General features: G+C 44.5%; 1 protein-coding gene across 6 annotated transcripts in view; it reads right to left on the bottom strand.

Annotated features, from left to right (window-relative positions):
- The window catches only part of znf280d (zinc finger protein 280D), a 188,787-nt gene that overhangs the window by 128,729 nt on the left and 36,523 nt on the right, over nucleotides 1-23,535 (bottom strand). For 5 of the 6 annotated variants that reach the window (XM_072470735.1, XM_072470740.1, XM_072470737.1 and 2 more), the window contains one exon: nucleotides 21,384-21,525. The exons of the other annotated variant lie outside the window; for it this stretch is intronic. In XM_072470735.1, the coding sequence (XP_072326836.1) occupies nucleotides 21,384-21,510 (127 nt within the window). In that variant the 5' untranslated portion in view covers nucleotides 21,511-21,525. The remainder of the gene's footprint in view (nucleotides 1-21,383; nucleotides 21,526-23,535) is intronic. 6 annotated transcript variants of the gene reach the window in all.

The raw sequence follows: 23,535 nt of genomic DNA, 5'->3' as shown, positions 1-23,535 counted from the left end.
TTAAATGTCAATGTCCTTCTCCGCTTTTTGCCAGATTTATTTTTACTATACTTTTGTTGTTTCTATTCCGGGAAGCATGATATTGGTTACCACCTAGACAGCACAGCTTCTCTTTCTTTTACAGACTTGCCTTTGAATGATATTTGCTGTAGGCTCATCATCGACAACTGGGAAACACGAAAAACAAACACTTAAACAGGCTGGTTTACATTTTTTAAAAAAGAGTATTTGATAAAGGCATTGTCCCACATTTGACATCAAGGAGTCTAATGTGAGGTACAAAGACTTAGCTAAAAGGAAAACAGACTTACAGAACAGCACATGCCACATGGTAAATTTGTTGAGTCAATTGGCTTATTATCTTCTCCTAAGAAAATTATGAATTTCCATCACAAAACTGTTTACAAAATGAATCCAAGGTTTAGTCTGCAATATCCTATCCATAGATTTAAACCAGTAAATCTTCAATCTTGTGATACTCATATTCATGACTTCAAATTGCTCCCACAGCTATCACCATTTACAGATTTTATCCTAATATTTTCTAGTTCAAAATGTTTTCACTACAAACAATTCACACTTGCAAAGACAAAATCAATTGTAAAATTTACAGTTTTTACTACGTCATCCAAATCAATGAAACTCTCAAATTTCCACCAAAGGACATAAACTGCATGCTGATAAAGACTGGAATCGTAAGATACTTAAGTTTATGACACTATGCTAACCCAATATTTTATACATTAGCAAAGCAGAATGAAATGTCAACTTCAGCTGACTTGCCTTGATCCTTCATGTGGCATGACTGTTCGAATCCAGCATGTTAAAACTCCCAGAGGAGCCTCATTTGTACTACTAGCAATTTCCTCAGGGAAATTCAGTAATTTGTACCTGTGGAAATAGTAAATCTCTGTGCAGACTGATGTCAAATTTTGCCTTAATAACATGGAATTGTTATCATTTTGGCAATGCATCAAACATTTTCTTTACAGTTCACTGACTCAGAATCTGTCCCCATAGGGAACCTAGCTTACAAGAGTTTACTTCACAACAGGACCAACACAGCAAAGAAAAATCGTACAACTAAGAGTGAGCTGGATATCACATTTTGTCAGAACAGCTTCAAATAAAACAATCAAGATGAATATATGTTTGGGGGGGGGGGAAATGTTCCCAGGCCTAATCCGCATTTTAAAGTTATAATAACTCTTTCTTCTTCCTCAAAAGAAAAAAGCAAAACAAAATAATGAGATTTATATTGGTAGGGGTGGCTAACAGCGTCCTAATTTGTGACTAATATCACACTACTCAAAACTTAGACAGCTCATCAAAAATCTGTATGCAAAAAGCAAAATACTACAGATGCTGAAACTGGAAATAAAATCAGAAATTTCTAAAAGCATTCAGCAAGTCAAGCACTATTGGTGAAATAGAATGGCAGAGTAAATGCTTCAGGTCAAGGACCTTTTGTCAGAACCATGAGATGTTACAGATGAATAGCTCAGAATGAGGAAGTCAGGGAAAAGGTGAGAAGAAGGATAAAGGAAAGGGAGTGATATGTAAACAATAACAGGTAAAGGAAGAAAAATGAGAACTTCAGTGGCCCAAAGTTTGGTGCAAGATAAAAGGCAGGTGATACCAGTAGTGCTGATCGCGCATCAGCCATGTACCGAAAGGAAGTTCCCATCCGAGGCACCAGCCCATAACCTCTCCCATTCCCAATGTACCAACCCAATTAAGTAGAAATAGTGCCATCTGTCAAGATAGTGCCAGTCAATTTCAACAGATATTGTTGAACAAGATTAAAATTTGATGCAAAAAGAATAGCTTTGAATGTGGCCATTTTTGTACGCCTTATTTTTAGTTGCAGGCTTGATTAGAACAATGTTTATAACGACACACCATGATCCCTTGTGGCATGGCTAACAGAGTTGGATTATATACTATTTCGCAATGATAGCACCATTAGTTGATTAACTGCTATATCATCCCGTATTGTTCAATTTTCCAATGTTACTTTTGGTGAAACAGAAGATTATGCTATTTTACAATGCATTATTAAATAAAACAGAAAATGTGTCGCAATTTATCTTGTGGTGGCCAAAATGTATATCTGTATTCAGTAACCAACATTCAAGTCAAGGGTAAGACATGGAAGGAACACTAGTAGCCTTGGGGTGCTTCTGGATTGCACAGTTGAGGTTCAAGATGGTGTGTATTCTCATTATCACTAACTTGTACCTCGGACTGTAGACCATGTTTCACAATATGCAAAAGGGTGCTTGAATTCTACTGCCTAACCAGATCTAGATAATTGCCCCTAGCGAAGTCTGTTGTAGACTCCGGTTGGTGTAGATCCTTCAGATTGTGGTTGGATGCATTGAGTCTGGTCAAAGTAAGGAAATGCATTCTCATGATTTTCGCTGTGATAATTACCTTACTTTTTGGAGCTCAAAAATAGACAGAGAACTGAATTTTGTGTACAGCATTAATGCTGGTTATGACTTAGAAAAGCATCCCAAAATGATTGGATTTGGTGCCAGGACCACATGGTGAGTACATGGGTGTCATTCTGGCTAAATCCTTCCAACAGAGATGGAAAATCTGCTTGGCTTATGCGGAATGTGGTATATTTGACTAAACATAAACACAATAGTGCAGGACCTGTCACTGTTCCCAGATTTTCATGTACTCTTTTGTGGCTTAGATTTTGTTCTGTAGTAGTGAATGCATTATAGAAGGCAAACTTGTGTTTTCAGGTATCTTAGGGACTGAGAATACATAGCACTAGAGGAATTACTCCCATCAAAGTGTGTAAAAGCATCAGAGGTTCCTATCGAAAGCGATAATTATATAGTTACACTGATATCCCTGAATAGCGCTTATGACAAAAAGCTAGAGGTTAGTGTTCAAGTTGTGCAGAATGGCTCAACAGGATTTGTCCTATAGACATGAGAAATTTCAATCGCAAAGATCCTAGAAAAATGGAGAACCAATTGATGAGAATTTTCTATGCACCAGGCATCATGATTTTGGATTGCATCATGATTTTCGATTGAATAAGAATGGCTTGACATGCACTCGGGGGAAAACTAGCTGGACTTCAATCCAGTAGGTTGGCTGCAAATCATGGTTGCATCTTTGGAGCATCTCCCTATTATAAAGAAAGCTAGGCTGACAAACCGAAGACAATGAAAACCATTATCTCTGCCTCGGATATATCTCTAGCACAGGCACTGAAACAAGACATTGTTAATTCCCTGAATGGGGTGGGGGAGGGAAGGTGACCTCATAAACTACATGTCAATCTTTGTCTGAAGGTTAAACAGAACATCCTAACAAGCTATGAGCCACAAGATGACTTCATGGACTTCCAACTGAAATAGGAGAGGCTACCTATCCCTTGCCAATGGATAAGTGAATAAGGTATCAGCCTTCCAGAAATAATCCAAATAGACAGGCTCAGAGTAAGGAAAAATGAATTTGGAAGAGAGCTTCTGAAGGTGGACCAATGTTGGTTCCAGCCACACACATTAGTGAGCTCAAGGACACTGGTTAGAAGAGAGCTTTTCCAAAGTAATCCATGCTGGCTTCAGCGTAACACTTGACTGTCACTTGCAACCATAGGGCGATCAACTTCACTAACCCATTTGTCCAGGACCAATAAACCGTTCTAAGACCAACACCACCAGCCACGGAGATCAACATCCTCTTTCTTCCCCCACCATTAACCCAATCTGGGGCCAATAAAGTGGTCTCAACTGTTACAAGTTGTATGTCTTTCCAGCATAGGTAGATTGTGTCATATCTAAACTTGCTTCTTAATAAACTATCTTAAAATCAACTACCTTGAATTGTCAAAACATATTTTGGGTCATCTGCGACTTCCAAACCCCAAATCTTACATTACGCAGAAGGCCAAGACTATGGAGATTGGACAAAATGCATCAGCACTGACATGTATGCAACTGAGCGAAGACTATGACAGATTTGATGACAGTTTGTTTTGGAAGAGCAGTATCTGCTAACAGCCATACCCAAAAAGGAGTGAAGGCAAAGTTGAAGGCAGTTCATGGGTCAGCTTCTCACTTGTCAAACATCTGAAAGACAAAGAATAATCCCCCACACACTAAAATCAGGTTTTACAACACTGTACTCCTCACATCCCCAAAAACGTGGCAGCTGCTAGAAGTGCAGAATAGGAATTTAACTACGTTCCATCAGAACTGTTAAAGAAAAATCCTGAGAGTTCATTGGAGATTGTATATTCAATGAGGAAGTACTGCCAAGAATACTTTTACTTATACTTCTGTAATACTATGCACTCTGTCCTTGCCTCAGGCTATCTACTACTCAACACTCGCATGCCTTGTTACCTACAGGCTTATCAACTCCAATACTGTCTTGACTGCCCTCCGATCTTCCGTAAATTGGACTCAGAAAAGATCTACTTCCCTTATCTAACTCATCACTCAGATAGGAAAGTTCCCTTCTCCTGTTACTCATTTTTATTCCTTATGGGATGTGGGCATAATAGTTAAGGTCAAGATTTGTTGCCCATTCCTAACTGCCTTTAAACAGAGTGGCTTCTAGGCCATTTCAGAGTCAACCGCATTGCAGGTCTGTAGTCGCATGCAGGTAGGCAAGGACAGCAGATTTTCTTTCCCAAGGGATATTCGTAAGCCAGATGGGTCTTTACAACAATTGATTTTCAAGACACTATTACAGAGATTAGCTTTCAATTCTGGATTTTTCATGAAAGAACTGAATATATTAATGAACTTAATTCAAATTCCATCAGCTGCATTTGAACCTATGTCCCCAGGGTATGAGCATAGCCATCTAGATCAGTGTTTTTCCACATTTTTGTCTCCTTGGTTTGCACTTTTGACAACTGGCTGATCTTCGGGACCCACGCCACATTCACTTATCTTTAATGTGACAGGTGAGCCTGCTTGACCTCACAATCTCACTCCGATCAGATTCACAGAACGAGGGGGCAACGCACACATCAGGTGCAGACTTCAAAGGTCTTCACCTTGGTGAGAAATGAAAATCCCACCTCACACATGTAGGTCGTCATGACAGGCAACAGCAACAAAATGCTAGTCTTACTCAGCACTGGATCCTCCTGGGAGATGTTAATCCAGAATGCTGACAACCCTAATGGACTTGTGGAGTGTTTTGAATGTGCTGTAACAGGTCAGGTGCAGCAATTCAGTCTCTACATTTGTAGTCAGCTGTAAGTTAACATCGGACTCTGGGGTCCCAAACTCAAAGGGACTTTTCAACCACCTCTTCTTTTTCAAAATCTGAAACTTCTCTGGAAAGTAGCAACAAAAACTATTGATTAACACATACAGATTAACGTGACTGGATAAAACTCGTCCGACTATTGACAATGGTCTTAATAACACTGTTTACTTCGATGTCCCATTGCAGTATGGGGAATGTGATAGCTTTGCCTTTTTACTCGCACTTGCCATATTTTCAGTGACTTTTGGAAAGCACCTATTTGCTCCCAGTGCCGAAAGCAACCACCCTTAGCTTGCAATTTTAGGTTCAGTTTGTTTAGAATTGAAAAGATGTCTGCAAGATAAGACAGTTAGCATCCAACTTCCATCACCATGAGCCAGAGGGGACGATTTCTCAAGGTGGAAAGCGCGGATTTCATTCCTCAGTTCATAAACTCTGTCAAGCACCCGACCCTTTGACAGCCAACGTACCTTTGCGGAACAATAAATGTGCTTGGCCCCCAAATCGGAACACAGAGCCAAGAAAAGTCTGGTATAGAGTGTGCTGCGTTTAATGAAATTCATAACTTTCACAATTCCTTTCACCGCTGCTTCAAAATCGGGTGGAATGCCTTTCAATGCCAATGCGTTGCAGTGAATAAAGTAATGATTTCAAACAATATCCAAACCAGCTGCCTTCTTCTTAGTGCTTATCATAACTCCATTATTTTCCCTAGTCATACTGGCTGCCCCATCACTTGTGACTTCTCTGCAATTAACTCAATCAAGCCCACACTTCCTAACCACATAATTATTCAATGCTTCAAAGATATCTGCGCCACTCGTGCTGGTTGGTAATGTCAAGCCAAATATATCTAACGTAGACGAGCAAGATTGCACAATCTGAAATGTCTGTACTTTCATCTACTTGTGTTGAGAACTCGTGCGCTAACTTTCAACGAGAAATAAGCTGTATTTCTAGATTCTCAGCAACACCACAAATTCGGCGAGCTGTGTTCTCACTAAGCGGCATGCATTTCAGTTTTTCAGCTGACCTCTCATCTGGGACAGTGCGAGCCATGTCGAATACTGCAGGCAGAATTAATCTCTCTGCAACAGCGTGGGCATTTTCTCTTCAGCTACCCAGCACACAACCATGCAAGAGGCTAATTGTTCTTTGTCATTCAATGTCAAATTCTAAGAACTTGAGCTGATGTTTTCACTGCACCCTTTGAAAAAAGTAAAAAAGTTTGTTCTCCAACTCCCAGTGTTTAGTCTTCAGATGCTTTTGCTGTTTTGAGGGTTTTAAACTCTCATTTGGCAGTATTTCCCTGCATATAATACACATGGGCTTTGCATCCTGATTTGCATTGGCACAGTTAGCAAAGCCATACCCCAAAAAAATCATCTTTATACTGTTTTGTTCCGATTTAAATTTCTTCTTTGTAGGCAGTGGAGTCCCTGGCACACTGTAGAGATAAAAATAGCAATATTCTGTTCTGTCCACAGCAGTGCTCTGCAGCAGATTCTGAGGAGATCCTGGCCAGTAGGCACACTGTCCATTAGTGTCTCTTTCTTGTAGCGAAACAATCCATGTCCACTGTCCTCTTGTCTTGCTCGCAAGGAAAGAAGCTCACCTGCAAAAGAATTTGTAACAAGTTCCAAAGACATACATGTACAGGGCACTTGGTGCCAGGTGTATGTGCAGGGTGCACTGACCTGCTCACTGTTTCTTACAGCCAGAGGTTGTACTGTTAATAAGCCATGCTTCTCGGGTTCAATGCCTGTGGTAGATGATGGGTCCATCAAGAAGCAGTTAATGTCAGGCGATCTTTGCGGAACACCGTTACCCGTTTTGCATCCGTCCGCAACCCACCCGCAGGTCGGGACCCCCACTTTGAAAAAAGCCTGCTCTAGATTACAAGGCCGGTGACATCACCACCATGCCTCCATCACCTCTGAATTCACTTACCTAAATTGGTCCCCTGTACAGCAATGCCTCAAATTTGAAATTCTAGTATTACTGTTCAAGATCCTTCCATGCATTCATCCCTCCCCCTATGTAACTTACTACAGCCCTCCAAGAACTGGGTTCCTCCAATTCAGGCATCTTGGGTATCCCCAATTTCTTGTACCCCACAATTGCTGGCCACACTTACAGCAATTCAGTTCCCAAACACGGAAACTCCTGCCTCTACTTTTCTCCACTCCTGAAAATACAACTCAAGCGCACTTTCAATCATCTGTTCTAATATCTACTAGAGCATTGCAATACACAGATCAGCTGACAATGGGTTGATAATGAAATAGAACACATGTTCGGGGCTTGCCCCAGACTTGGAGGGTTCTGGACAGCCTTCTTCAAGGCAAAGTCCAAAGTTGTGGAGGTGACGGTGGAGCCGTGCCCGAGAGTGGCAGTCTTCAGGGTATCGGAACAGCCAGAACTACACATGGGGAAGGTGGCCGTCGCCCTTGCTTTCGGTTCCCTAATCGCACGCCGAAGAATCTTGCTCGACTGGCGATCAGCAGCACCACCCACTGCTGCAGACTGGCTGGCAGATCTGGCGGAAGTTCTCCATCTGGAGAAGATCAAGTACACCATCCGAGGGTCAGAAGAGGGTTCCACAAAGCATGGGGGCAATTCGTCGGCCTGTTAGAGGCCAACAGTGGCTAGGGAAAGAGGGAGAGACGGGAGAGCAGGCAAGAACACACACTACAAGGAGGTACAAAGGGGGATGGGATGGGGGGAGAGATGAGGGAGAAACCCAGCAGGAGATGAGGGAGAAACCCAGGGGAGCCACAGGGAGAAGCATGGAGGGGGAGGGGGAAAAGAACAGGAGCTCAGTGATGGGATGGGAGGGGGAGAAAAGGAGAGAGAGAGACACACAGACAGAAAGAGAGAGAGAGAGACAGAGACAACGAAAATATACCAAGAAAGATGTATGTAAATAAGAAACTGTATAAATTGTAAATATCAGACATAAAAGTTTCACTCTAAAATTGAAAAATGCCAATAAAAACATTTCAAAAAAATAAAATTATGAAATAGATGGTTCTGGTGGCTTGACCATATACTTAACCTACTCAGTGGCAGAAATACATTCCGTCTCTGATAGGTGAGAACGTGGCATGGTGATGATGTCACTGGACTATTAATCTAGTGTTCTACTTTCTACTAATGCTCTGAGGACACAACTTCAAATTGCAGCATGGCATGGCAGGGTGTGCATTTTAACTTCAATTAATAAAATCTGGAATTGAAAGCTAATTTCAGTAATGGTGACCACAAAAACATTGATTGTTGTGAAAGCTTATCTGGCTCAAGAATGTCTTTTGGGAAGGAATCTGCCACTGTGATCTAGTCTGACCGACATGTGACTCCAGACCCACAATAATGCAGTTGACTGAACTGCACTGTGAAATGGCCGAGTTAACCTCGAAGTTCAAGGGCAATTAGGGATGAGCCAGGAACACTCACAGTAAAGTACTAAAGAAAAAAAAACTAAATTCCACTTGGAGGACAACATATAACCTATCACAATCTACTGAAAAGGATGCAGCCATCGTGGAAACAACTTACAATGGAGTGAAAGATTTTATTCTGGACAGATAAAAGTGTGAAAGAAACCAGTTGCCTCAAGTACCATAGGAGGCATACGTGACTAAAATAAACCAAACTCTCAAAGTCTCAACATCCAAATGATATTCTATTTTTCACTCTGCATGTATCAGGTCACTTTTGTGAGTATTAAATTAAATTAATTTGGATTCTCCACGGAGGTTAATATACACCACAATCTGACCTCATCAATTTCCGATTGAGCAAGTTCAGCTAAAACTATCTCCTCCCTCCATTGCTACTTCAGTATTAACTGCAAATCTGATCAGTTTACAGTTACTACTGACGTCCAGATCATTTAAGTAAATTGGGAATACGAGTTGCAGCAATGGCCACCCTGAATTTCACTGGCTTTTAATGAGAAGTGTCACTATGTTAAAAGCTTCCTTAACATCTTACAATTGTACGATTGGGAATTCCAAGTACCCAATCCCTCTCCCTCACTTCCCCCCCCCTCTCTTTCTCTCTCTCTCTCCTCTTCCTCTACACTCGGGGGCTTTGAGTCCCTCCACATTAACAAGATCCGTCTCCGGGCTACCAGGGAGGCCAAGGCCAAGACATCAGCCTCTTTCGCCCCCTGAATTCCCGGCTCTTCTGACACCCATAGAACAAAGCAGAAGGAGGCCATTCGGCCCATTGAGTCTGCACCGACCCACTTAAGCCCTCACTTCCACCTATCCCCGTAACCCAATAACCCCATCTAACCTTTTTGGTCACTAAGGGCAATTTATCATGGCCAATCCACCTAACCTGCACGTCTTTGGACTGTGGGAGGAAACCGGTGAAAACCCACGCAAACACGGGGAGCCGCACAGACAGTGAACCAGCGGGGAATCGAACATGGGACCCTGGCGCTGTGAAGCCACAGTGCTATCCACTTCTGCTACCATGCTGCCCATGGATCACCAAAGATCACCACCTTTGGACACGGCACCACCCGTGTTTTTAGTACCATGGACATTGCCTTAGCGAAACACTGCCAAGACCCTCTTGGGCATGCCCAAAACATGTGGACATGATTTGCTGGGCTTCCCGCGCACACCTGTCCTCTACCCAAAAAAACTTGCTCATCTGGGCCCGGTGGACTAACTTGAACTGTATCAGGCTAAGCCTGGCACATGTTGAGGATGTATTAACCCTGTTTAGGGCATCCGCCCACAGAGCTGCCTCTATCTCTCCTCCTAGCTCGTCTTCCCACTTGCCCTTAAGCTCCTCCACCGGAGTTTCCTCCGATTTCAAAAGTTCCTGGCAGGTACTGGAGATTACTGTCCTGTATCCCCCGTAGCAGCAGCAGGAGAATGGCCGGAACCTGCCTTCTCAAGAAGTCTCGCACCTGCAGATACCTAAACCCATTCCCTGCTGTCAATTCAAATTTATCCTCCAAGGCTTTCAAGCTGGGGAAGCTCCCGACTATAAATAGATCTCCCATCTTTAGGGGCTGTTTAGCACAGGGCTAAATCGCTGGCTTTGAAAGCAGACCAAGGCAGGCCAGCAGCACGGTTCGATTCCCATAACAGCCTCCCCGAACAGGCGCCGGAATGTGGCGACTAGGGGCTTTTCACAGTAACTTCATTTGAAGCCTACTTGTGACAATAAGCGATTTTCATTTCATTTTCATTTCATTTCCTCCTAATTCCTGCCCTCTGCCATTTCCGGAACCCACCATCCAGCCTACCCGGTACAAACCGATGATTATAAATCGGAGTCCAAACCGATGCTCCCTCCACTTTCTTATATCTCCTCCACTGCCCCCAGATTCTGAGAGCTGCCACCACCACCACCGGACTTGTGAAGTATCGGGTCGGCGAGAAAGGAAGAGGTGCCGTTATCAGTGCTCCCAAACTTGTGTCTTTACATGACGCCACCTCCATCCGCTCCCACAACGACCCCTCCCCACTACCCACTTCCTAATCATGCCTATATTAGCCGCCCAGTAGTAATTGCAAAAGTTCAGCAGCGCCAACCCACCCTCCCCCAGACTACGCTCCAGCAACACTTTCTTCACTCGCGGGGTTTTACCCGCCCACACAACAGCGTGAAATAACCTTATTCACCCACTTGAAAAAGGCCCTCGGGACGAAGATGGGGAGGCACTGAAAGACAAACAGAAATCTGGGGAGGACCGTCATTTTCACAGTCTGTATCCATTTGCCTAATTGAGGTGATGTACATCCTTGCTGCTCCTGAGTAAACTATTATTATACAGGTACTGGTCCCTGCATCCAGGAGGTTCAGGATTTGAGGATTTTAGTCTAGCATGCACTTATAATACATAAATGAAATATGAAAAACAACAAATCATAGGGGTTTATTCAAATTTCCGCCCAGGGCACCAGCTTTGGATTTTGGGACACTGGATAAGGAGGCCAGCACCTGTAAAATTATGACCCAGTCATCTCCCAGAATGCAATAGTTTATACCATTAAAAATTTGGACTTGCCATTTTAAAAATATATCCCATAAAAGTATCCAATGTCAAGAAAAGGCTTTATTTTATACATGGAACAAATGCTTCTCCTGAATTTAATGGTCAAAAGATTTTTTTTTAATATTTCCAATTAAAGGCAATTTAGACACTGCTGCCACTGCTCATTGGTGGTGGAGAGTTTGAATGTTTGTGGAAGAGGCAACAATCTTTTTGAGTATTGTTGGAGCTGCACTCATCCAGGCTAGTGGAAAATATCCCATTACACTCTCGACTTGTGCCTTTAGATAGTGGACAGGCTTTGGGGCATCAGGGGGTGAGTTACCCACCGTCTGATTCCTAGCCTTTGAACTGCCCTGGTAGCCACAGTAATATGGTTAGTCCAGTTCAGCTTCTGATCAATGGGAACCCCCAAGATGTTGACAGTGGGGCATTCCGCGATGGTAGAACAAAGAAATGTACAGCACAGGAACAGGCCCTTCGGCCCTCCAAGCCCGTGCCGACCATGCTGCCCGACTAAACTACAATCTTCTACACTTTCTGGGTCCGTATCCCTCTATTCCCAAACTATTCATGTATTTGTCAAGATGCCCCTTAAATGTCACTATCGTCCCTGCTTCCACCACCTCCTCCGGTAGCGAGTTCCAGGCACCCACTACCCTCTGTATAAAAAAAATCTTGCCTCGTACATCTACTCTAAACATTGCCCCTCTCACCTTAAACCTATGCCCCCTATTAATTGACCCCTCTACCCTGGGGAAAAGCCTCTGACTATCCACTCTATCTATGCCCCTCATAATTTTGTAGACCTATCTATCAGGTCGCCCCTCAACCTTCGTCATTCCAGTGAGAACAAACCGAGTTTATTCAACCGCTCCTCATAGCTAATGCCCTCCATACCAGGCAACATTCTGGTAAATCTCTTCTGCACCCTCTCTAAAGCCTCCACATCCTTCTGGTAGTGTGGCGACCAGAATTGAACACTATACTCCAAGTGTGGCCTAACTAAGGTTCTATACAGCTGCAACATGACTTGCCAATTCTTATACTCAAAGCACCGGCCAATGAAGGCAAGCATGCCGTATGCCTTCATGACTACCTTCTCCACCCGTGTTGCCCCTTTCAGTGACCTGTGGACCTGGACACCTATCTGACTTTCAATACTCGAGGGTTCTACCATTCACTGTATATTCCCTACCTGCATTAGACCTTCCAAAATGCATTCCCTCACATTTGTCAGTATTAAACTCCATCTGCCATCTCTCCGCCCAAGTCTCCAAACAATCTAAATCCTGCTGTATCCTCTGACAGTCCTCATCGCTATCCGCAATTCCACTAACCTTTGTGTCGTCTGCAAACTTACTAATCAGACCAGTTACATTTTCCTCCAAATCATTTTCTATACTACAAACAGCAAAGGTCCCAGCACCCAACTGGAGCTCCTCACAGACCGCATGGTTCGGTTGGAGCGGCAATTGGATGCACTTAGGAGCATGCAGGTGGCGGAAAGCGTCATAGATAGCAGTTACATAAATGTGGTCACACCCAAGGTGCAGGCAGAGAAATGGGTGACCACCAGAAAGGGCAGGCAGTCAGTGCAGGAATCCCCTGTGGTTGTCCCCCTCTCAAACAGGTATACCCCTTTGGATACTGTCGGGGGGGATAGCCTATCAGGGGAAAACAGCAGCAGCCAGAGCAGTGGTACCACGGCTGGCTCTGATGTTCAGAAGGGAGGGTCAAAGCGCAGAAGAGCAATAGTAATAGGGGGCTCTATAGTCAGGGGCACAGATAGGCGCTTCTGTGGAAGTGAAAGAGACTCCAGGATGGTATGTTGCCTCCCTGGTGCCAGGGTCCAGGATGTCTCCGAACGGGTAGAGGGCATCCTGAAGGGGGAGGGCAAACAGGCAGAGGTCATTGTACATATTGGTACTAACGACATAGGCAGGAAGGGCATGAGGTCCTGCAGCAGGAGTTCAGGGAGCTAGGCAGAAAGTTAAAAGACAGGACCTCTAGGGTTGTAATCTCGGGATTACTCCCTGTGCCACGTGCCAGTGGGGCTAGAAATAGGAAGATAGAGCAGCTAAACACGTGGCTAAACAGCTGGTGTAGGAGCGAGGGTTTGTGTTATCTGGACCACTGGGAGCTCTTCCGGGGCAGGCGTGACCTATATAAGGACGGGTTGCATCTAAACTGGAGAGGCATAAATATCCTGGCCACGAGGTTTGCTAGTGTCACACGAGAGGGTTTAAACTAGTATGACAGGGGGGTGGGCACGGGAGCAATAGGTCAGGAAGTGAGAGCATTGAGGGAGAACTAGGGAATAGGGACAGTGTGGCTCTGAGGCAGAGCAGACAGGGAGAAGTTGCTGAACACAGCGGGTCTGGTGGCCTGAAGTGCATAGGGGCTGGTTTAGCTCACTGGGCTAAATCGCTGGCTTTTAAAGCAGACCAAGGCAGGCCAGCAGCACGGTTCGATTCCCGTACCAGCCTCCCCGAACAGGTGCCGGAATGTGGCGACTAGGACCTTTTCACAGTAACTTCATTGAAGTCTACTCGTGACAATAAGCGATTTTCATTTCATTTTCATATGTTTTAATGCAAGAAGTATAACAAGTAAGGCAGATGAACTTGGAGCTTGGATTAGTACTTGGAACTATGATGTTGTTGCCATTACAGAGACCTGGTTGAGGGAAGGGTAGGATTGGCAGCTAAACGTTCCAGGATTTAGATGTTTCAGGTGGGATAGAGGGGGATGTAAAAGGGATGGCGGAGTTGCGCTACTGGTTAGGGAGGATATCACAGCTGTACTACGGGAGGACACCTCAGAGGGCAGCGAGGCTATATGGGTAGAGATCAGGAATAAGAAGGGTGCAGTCACAATGTTGGGGGTTTACCCTCCCAACAGCCAGCGGGAGATAGAGGAGCAGATAAGTAGACAGATTTTGGAAAAGAATAAAAACAACAGGGTTGTGGTGATGGGAGACTTCAACTTCCCCAATATTGACTGGGACTCACTTAGTGCGAGGGGCCTGGACGGGGCAGAGTTTGTAAGGAGCATCCAGGAGGGCTTCTTAAAACAATATGTAGACAGTCCAACTAGGGAAGGGGCGGTACTGGACCTGGTATTGGGGAATGAGCCTGGCCAGGTGGTAGAAGTTTCAGTAGGGGAGTATTTCGGGAACAGTGACCACAATTCAGTAAGTTTTAAAGTGCTGGTGGACAAGGATAAAGAGTGGTCCTAGGGTGAATGTGCTAAATTGGGGGAAGGCTAATTATAACAATATTAGGCAGGAACTAAAGAACCTAGATTGGGGGAGGATGTTGAGGGTAAATCAACATCTGACATGTGGGAGGCTTTCAAATGTCAGTTGAATGGAATTCAGGACCGGCATGTTCCTGTGCAGAAGAAGGATAAATACGGCAAATTTTGTGATCCTTGGATAACGAGAGATATTGTAGGCCTCATCAAAAAGAAAAAGGAGGCATTTGTCAGGGCTAAAAGGCTGGGAACAGACGAAGCCTGTGTGGAATATAAGGAAAGTAGGAAGGAACTTAAGCAAGGAGTCAGGAGGGCTAGAAGGGGTCACGAAAATTAATTGGCAAATAGGGTTAAGGAAAATCCCAAGGCTTTTTACACGTGCATAAAAAGCAAGAGGGTAGCCAGGGAAAGGGTTGGCCCACTGAAGGATGGGCAAGGGAATCTGTGTGTGGAGCCAGAGGAAATGGGCGAGGTTCTAAATGAATACTTTGCATCAGTATTCACCAGAGAGAAGAAATTGGTGGATGTGGAGTCTGGAGAAGGGTGTGTAGATAGCCTGGGTCACATTGAGATCCAAAAAGACGAGGTGTTGGGCGTCTGAAAAAATATTAAGGTTGATAAGTCCCCAGGGCCTGATGGGATCTATCCCAGAATACTGAAGGAGGCTGGAGAGGAAATTGCTGAGGCCTTGACAGAAATCTTTGGATCCTCACTGTCTTCAGGTGATGTCCCGGAGAATAACCAATGTTGTTTCTCTGTTTAAGAAGGGTAGCAAGGATAATCCAGGGACCTACAGGCCGGTGAGCCTTACTTCAGTGGTAGGGAAATTACTGGAGAGAATTCTTTGAGACAGGATCTACTCCCATTTGGAAGCAAATGGACGTATTAGTGAGAGGCAGCATGGTTTTGAGAAGGGGAGGTTGTGTCTCACTAACTTGATAAGTTTTTCGAGGAGGTCATAAAGATGATTGATGCAGGTAGAGCAGTGAATGTTGTCTATATGGACTTCAGTAAGGCCTTTGACAAGGTCCTTTGACAATTCCACTAACCTTTGTGTCGTCTGCAAGCTTACTAATCAGACCGGTTACATTTTCCTCCAAATCATTTATATATACTAGAAACGGCAAAGGTCCCAGCGCTGGTTCCTGCCACTGGTCACAGCCCTCCAATTAGAAAAGCATCCTTCCATTGCTACTCTCTGCCTTCTATGACCTAGCCAGTTCTGTATCCACCTTGCCAGCTCACCCCTGATCCCGTGTGACTTCACCTTTCGTACTAGTCTACCATGAGGGACCTTGTCAAAGGCCTTACTGAAGTCCATATAGACAACATTCACTGCTCCACCTGCATCAATCATCTTTATGACCTCCTCGAAAAACTTATCAAGTTAGTGAGACACAACCTCCCCTTCTCAAAACCATGCTGCCTCTCACTAATACATCCATTTGCTTCCAAATGGGAGTAGATCCTGTCTCAAAGAATTCTCTCCAGTAATTTCCCTACCACTGAAGTAAGGCTCACCGGCCTGTAGTTCCCTGGATTATCCTTGCTACCATTCTTAAACAAAGGAACAACATTGGCTATTCTCCAGTCCTCCGGGACATCACCTGAAGACAGTGAGGATCCAAAGATTTCTGTCAAGGCCTCAGCAATTTCCTCTCCAGCCTCCTTCAGTATTCTGGGATAGATCCCATCAGGCCCTGGGGACTTATCTACCTTAATATTTTTTCAGACGCCCAACACCTCGTCTTTTTGGATCTCAATGTGACCCAGGCTATCTACACACCCTTCTCCAGACTGCACATCCACCAATTCCTTCTCTCTGGTGAATACTGATGCAAAGTATTCATTTAGAACCTCGCCCATTTCCTCTGGCTCCACACATAGATTCCCTTGCCCATCCTTCAGTGGGCCAACCCTTTCCCTGGCTACCCTCTTGCTTTAATGCCATTGAATGTCAAGGAGTGGTGGTTAGATCCTCTCTTGTAAGAGATGGTCATCGCCTGGCACTTGTGTGGCACAAATGTAACTTGCCACTGGTCAGCCCAAGACTGGATATTGTGCAGGTCTTGTTCAATTTGGACATGGAAGCTTCATTATCTGAGTCGTCGCGAATGATGTTGAACATTGTGCAGTCATCTGCAAACATCCCCACTTCTGACCTTATGATGGAAGGGAGGTCATTGCTGAAGCAGCTGAAGATGGTTGGGCCTAGGACACTACCCTGAGGAACTCCTGCAGTGATGGCCTGGAGCCGGGATGATTGACCTCCAACCACCATCTTCCTTTGTGCCAGGTGTACCTCCAACCAGTGGAGACTTCTCTCCCCCCCCCCTTCTCTTCTCTTCCTCTTCCCCCCCCCCCGATTCCAGTTTAGCTAGGGCTCCTTCATGCCATACTTAGTCAGGAGCTGAGTGACCCAGGCAAGAACCCAAACTGAGCGTCCATGAGCATCTTAATGCTGAGTAAGTACCGCATCATAGGACTATTGATGACTCCTTCCATCACTTTGCTGATGATGGAGAGTAGACTGATAGAACGGTAATTGGCTGGGTTGGATTTGTCCTGTTTCTTATGTACAGGGCACACCTGGACAATTTTACACATTGCCAGGTAGATGCCAGTGTGCAGCTGTATTGGAACAGCTGATCTAGGGATGAAGCAAGTTCTGGAGCACAAGTCTTCAGTACTACTGCCGGGATATTGTAAAGGCCCATAGCCTTTGCAGTATCCAATGCCTTCAGCCGTTTCTTGATATCATACAATCATAGAATTTAGTGCCGAAGGAGGCTATTCGGCCCATCGAGTCTGAACCGGCCCTTGGAAAGAGCACCCTACTTAAGCCCACGCCTCAACCAGAGCCCAAATTAGATCATATACACATGCGTATATGGAGTGAATCGTATTGGCTAAAATCTGACATCTGTGATGCTGGGGACCTCTGGAGGAGACTGAGATGGATCATCCACTCCGCACTTCTGGCTGAAGATTGTTGTGAATGCCTCAGATGATTATTATGGTCTTTTGTCTAGGGGCCAAGAAATTGGAATGCGGTGAGCTCATGACCAAGACCAAGACTGATTGAAATTACGGAATTAATTAGGAATTTAAGCTTGCAACAGTTTTCCTTCTACTGCGTCTACTAGATGGTAGTGGTCATGGATTTGGAAGGTGCTGCTTAAGACGCCTTGGTGAATTCCTGCAGTGCATCTTCTTTTTTTTTTTTAAAAAAAGGCATTTGATAGTGTCAAATAGTTTTTTTTTTTAAATTTAGAGTACATAATTATTTTTTACCCCCCAATTAAGGGGCAATTTAGTGTGGGCAATCCACCCAACCTACACATCTTTGGCTTGGCTTGTGTGCGTGGGGCCCAAGCAGCCACGGGGAGAATGTGGAAGTGCCACTCAGACAGTGACCCAGGGCCAGGATCGAACCCGGGTCCTCAGCGCCCTAGGTAGCAGTGTGAACTACTGCGCCACCGTGCCATCCATCCTGCAATGAGTCGGTGGTTGAAGGAGTGAATGTTCGTGGAAGGAGACTACAATCAAGTGGGCTTTGTCCTAGGTGGTGTCGAGCATCTTGTGTGGGGTTTGGAGCTGCACTCATCCAGGCAAGTAGGGAGTTTTCCATCACATTCCTGACTTGTGGAATCGCTTGCCTCTGTCTATCATTTGCTGCTAATGCTGTTTGGCATGCAAGTAAAGTAGTCCTGTGTTGTAGCTTTACCAGCTTGACATCTCATTATTCAGTATACCTGATACTGCTCCTGGCATGCACTCCTGCATTCTTCATTGAACCAGGGTTGATTCCCTGGCTTGGTGGTACTGGTAGAGTGGGAGATATGCCAGGCCATGAGATTTCAGATCGTGGCAGAGTACAATTTTGCTGCTGCTCCAGAGCACCTCATGCTGCCCAGTCTTGAGTTGCTAGATCTAAGTGTTCTGAATCTATTCCATTTAGCACAATGGTCGTGCCCAACTTCTTGGGAGGGTATCCTCAATGTGAGGATGGGACTGTGTCCAAAATGACTGTGTGGTGGTCACTCCTATTGACACTGTCATGGACAGATGCATCTGCAGCAGGCAGGTCAATGAGGGGGAGGTCTACTATATTTTTATCTCTTGTTGATTCCCTCACCCCCTGTCACTGACCCATTCAAGCAGCTGTGTCTTTTAGGACTCTGCCAGCTCAGTCTTTGGTGGTGCGACCGAACCAGTCTTGCTAAAGGACATTCTGCCACCCTCAAGTTCTTTTTCCATGTGAGATTTAACATGGAGTACTGGTTCATCAGCTGACAGTGGACAGTATGTGGTGATAAACAGGAGGTCCTTGCCCAAGTTTGACCTGAAGCCATGAGACTTCATGGGGCCCGGAGTCAGAGATGGTGATTGTGGTGTCTATTATTATTACTAGATTAGGTAGATTGGCCATGTTAAATTGTCCCTTAATTGGAGAAGTCATAGAATCATAGAATTTAGAGTGCAGGAGGCCATTCCTTGAATACAACTATGTCAGGTTGTTGCACAAGCGCCCAGATGTTAGTAAGGAGGACATTGCAGAGTCAACATGGCTATGTTTGCAGTTGTCATCTCCAGTGCCTAGGTCGATACAGGGTGGTGCGTAACGTTTTGATGACGCGGAGTGGCCTGCTAGGCCACTTCATGTAAAAAAATAAAAATAAAAAAATAACCCCTGGAGAAAAGGGCCAAACAATTTTGTCGTTGACATTGCGGCACGGTAGCACAGTGGTTAGCACAGTTACTTCACAGCTCCAGGGTTCCTGGTTCAATTCCTGGCTTGCTTCACTGTCTGTGAGGAGTCTGCACTCTCTCCTCGTGTCTGCGTGGGTTTCCTCCAGGTGCTCCGGTTTCCTCCCGCAGTCCAAAGATGTGGAGCTTAGGTGGATTGGCCATGCTAAATTGCCCTTCGTATCCAAAAAGGTTAGGTGGGGTTATTGGGTTACGGGGACAGGATGGAGGTGTGGACTTAGGTAAGGTGCTCTTTCTAAGGACCGGTGCAGACTCGATGGGCCGAATGGCCTCCTTCGGCACTGTAAATTCTATGACTTCCTTCTCCAATTAAGGGACAATTTAACATGGCCAATCTACCTAATCTAATAATAATAACTTATTGTCACAAGTAGGCTTCAATGAAGTTACTGTGAAAAGCCCCTAGTCACCACATTCCGGCACCTGTTCGGGGAGGCTGGTACGGGAATTGAACCTCCGCTGCTGGCATTGTTCTGCATTACAAGCTAGCTGTTTAGCCCACTGGGCTAAACCAGCACCTAATCTGCAGATTGTTGTGGGGGTGAGACCACGTAGACAGTGACCCGGGGCCAGAATTGAACCCAGGTCCTCAGCACTGTGATGCAGCAGTGCTAACCACGCCACCCTATGCTAGTCATTTCAACGGGCATTTAAGAGTTAATCACATTGCTGTGGATCTGGAGTCACATGTAGACCATATTTTTATTGGATTCAATTTCCACTAGCTGCCATGGCGAGATTCAAAGCCGGGGCCCCAGAGTCATCCTCGGTCCCCGGATCACCAAAGCAGTGACAATATCACTACCCCACCACCTTCTCCTAACTAAGTGAGGCAGGGAAATCAGCAGTAAAATTCAAGTGAACAATGCACCTATAAAGGAACCTCGTAAAAGTTCACTAACTTGTGTGCAGGTTTGTTGTTACATGGATTTCCAGGATAAAATAGGCAGATTCCTGGCTGCAATTAATTTTTAAATTTTATAAAATCATTTTTTTCCTAGTTGATAACTGCTAATGAGGCAATGTTTCTATCTTTTGAGATCACCTGATTTTCAAATCTTCTCTTTGGAGATCTATGCAATTGTGCATGCATCCAGGGATACCCAACGCCAACTTTGAAAAGTTGATGTTATCCAGAAATAAGGAGAACAGTGCTATCACTGATGAAAGTATTATTTAATATTTCACATACTGAAAACTAATGCCAGCAAATGAATTAATACATGAATTTGATTATTACTTCAGAGTCAATTTTTAAACTCATTTATTTAATGATTATCACACACAAATAAGTGGAAAAAATTGGAGAATTAGTTTAACAGACTATTTTTGATCCAATCACCTGTTTTTTGTTCTATGGCATCAGACAAGGACATGGATGCAAAAATGGCCCAAACACTTCCATAAAACGGATAAGCAAATTTAGATAGTATCCAATTGTTCAAGTTTGACAGAATAAACTAGTTTTAGTTATGAAGTTTGATTATGTACAGTTTTCTCGGCCTTTGTAGAAATAATTCATGCCAGGCGAGGGGGAAAAAAACCTTTATTGGAAGATGTCATGGCTCAAAGAGCAAGTTAATTGCAACAAATTCATTTTGACTGGAGAAGTGAATTGTTGGTCTAAAATTGTATGTTTTAAGTTTAAAATCACCATCCAGACGAAGACATCAACACCCATATAAAGTTATTCAATCATTCTGGACAAACACGTCAATTGTAATAATTTTGAACTGAAATACAATTAAAACAAAGTGACCCAGTGCCAATATTCTTGCCTTTTCTTTAAAAATTGAGGAGAATTTGTTCTACAATTCCACCAAGTGATTTGTAAGACTTCTTGCCATTCAAGTGCAAAATGCTGAACAGGCAAAAATTCAATTTTAGAACTAATTGGATTTCAACCTGTTTAAATGATAATTCACTTGAGTGAACAATCACTCACCCACGAACAGAAATTTATGTTCAATTCCATAGAACATACATTTATGGCAAATAACTTGTATTTATTTATTTAAAAGGATTACACTGCCCTGGAATCTCAATCAATCCTGAAGAAACAAAATGTATGTCATACTTGGATAACTGGAGCTTGTTATCTCTCCCACAAAAATGGGCTCATCATCGTCATCTTCAACATCTTTATTCCCTCTTTGCCAAGGCTCCAACTCCTCTTCTTCACATTCCATAAATAGTCCTGCCATTCTGATGCTTCAGTCCTGATTTTGAAGGGGGAAGGAAAAAGTTTGCTTCACTTAAAATTGTTCAAAAGTCATTAATCACCTTACAACTAGAAAGAGATATTTGAACATTTTCAGTTGCTGAAATTAGTGATGCCAACCAATTCTGGAACTAAATCTGAGAAACTTCTATAATGACCTCCTTTAAATTATACTTCCGTGTGTGTATGCATGAGAAGACGTCAGATCAGTAGTCTCAGTCCTCAGGCAAATGGAAAGAATTATTTGGGTCCATTAAGATCACTTCACCAAAAACAAAGAACTGTAAAATATTCCAACTGTCAGAAAATAGCTACAGAACGAACAAAATGGTCACACCAAGTTTTATCACTGTCCCTAATTGCCAGTTCACTGTTGTGAAACCCTTTAGACAGTTGTGTCACAAATTTCAACTGTTAGGAAGGTAACTATCACTTGAGACACATGTAAAAATAACGAATAGTTTTGGCAACACACTGGATTGATACATTAGTGTCTATTAAAGAAATGCTGTCTTGACAGAGATGCCCCATTTTCAAGTCCTTTAGACTAAATCCCACAGACAGTATTTCAAAAATCCCACAGACAGTATTTCAAAAAAAGGGGCAAGGGAGTTCTTGAGATGTCCTGGTCAAAAACCATTCCTCAACCAACACCACCAAAACATAGTAACTGGTCATCTATATTACTGCTGTTTGTTCGATCTCAATTTGGAAAAATTAGCTGCTTTTATACAAGTGATTTTCAAGCAAATTATTAAAGGTGTCCAGAAGATATAAAAAGTGGGACATAAGTACAAGTTTCTTTGTCCTGCACGGAGGTGTCAAGAACACTTCCTTGAAGGTTGTGAAAGCACCAATGGCCCAGCTGCTTCCCAGCATTCTCGGGCATCATTGCATTGCTAAAGAAGCTGTGAGCAGCCAGAACTGCAGCATTTAAGGGAGTGCAGCACTGGGAGAAACACTTGCATGGATGGGCTGCGGAGCTGAACAGCAAATAAGTCTTTTGTCACCTGCAAGGTCAAACCACCCGATCTGGCTCACACCGGACTGGAATGGGTTAACTTACATTAGGGAGGCAGAAAGGTTACATTACAGCCTCCTGTTGGCTCACCTGAATCTCATTGGTCTCAGTATTAACTGGTCTTTTCGGTGGCAGCATAGAGACTTAGCTAGCGAATGGGAGCGGAGTGGTTGGGGTAGCCCTACTGCAGCTTACTATATTAGTTTTGATTCGGATAATGAGCTGTGTTTTCTTTCTGTCTGGGGTTAGGGTTAGTAGAATTAGGATGTAGGGACTTTGCTTGCCTTACAGGGGGGGGCGCACAGAGAGAGAGAGAGAGAGAGAGAGAGGGGGGGCGCACAGAGAGAGAGAGAGAGAGGGAGAGAGAGAGAGGGGCGCACAGAGAGAGAGAGGGGGCGCACACAGAGAGAGAGAGAGGGGGGGGCGCACAGAGACAGAGAGAGAGAGAGAGGGACAGAGAGACAGACAGAGAGAGAGACAGAGAGAGAGAGAGGCGCACAGAGAGAGAGAGAGAGAGAGAGAGAGAGAGAGAGAGAGAGAGAGAGAGAGAGAGAGAGAGAGAGAGAGGAGAGAGAGAGAGAGAGAGAGAGAGAGAGAGGGGGGCGCACAGAGAGAGAGAGAGAGAGAGAGAGAGAGAGAGATGAGAGAGAGAGAGAGAGAGAGAGAGGAGAGAGGGGGGCACACAGAGAGAGAGAGAGAGAGAGAGAGAGAGAGAGAGAGAGGAGAGAGAGAGTGAGGGGGGGCCGCACAGAGAGAGAGAGAGAGAGAGGGAGAGAGAGAGAGAGGGGGGGGGTGCACAGAGAGAGAGAGAGGAGAGAGAGGAGAGAGAGAGAGGGGGGGGGCGGCACAGAGAGAGAGAGAGAGAGAGAGGGGGGGGGGGGGGGGGGGGGGCACAGGGGAGAGAGAGAGAGAGAGAGAGAGAGAGAGAGAGAGAGAGAGGGGCGCACAGAGAGAGAGAGGGGGGCGCACACAGAGAGAGGAGAGAGA

The sequence above is a fragment of the Scyliorhinus torazame genome, chromosome 12 (genome assembly GCF_047496885.1).
Source record: "Scyliorhinus torazame isolate Kashiwa2021f chromosome 12, sScyTor2.1, whole genome shotgun sequence".
In the NCBI taxonomy this organism is placed as follows: Eukaryota; Metazoa; Chordata; class Chondrichthyes; order Carcharhiniformes; family Scyliorhinidae; genus Scyliorhinus; species Scyliorhinus torazame.
This window is presented reverse-complemented; position numbering and strand designations above follow the sequence as displayed.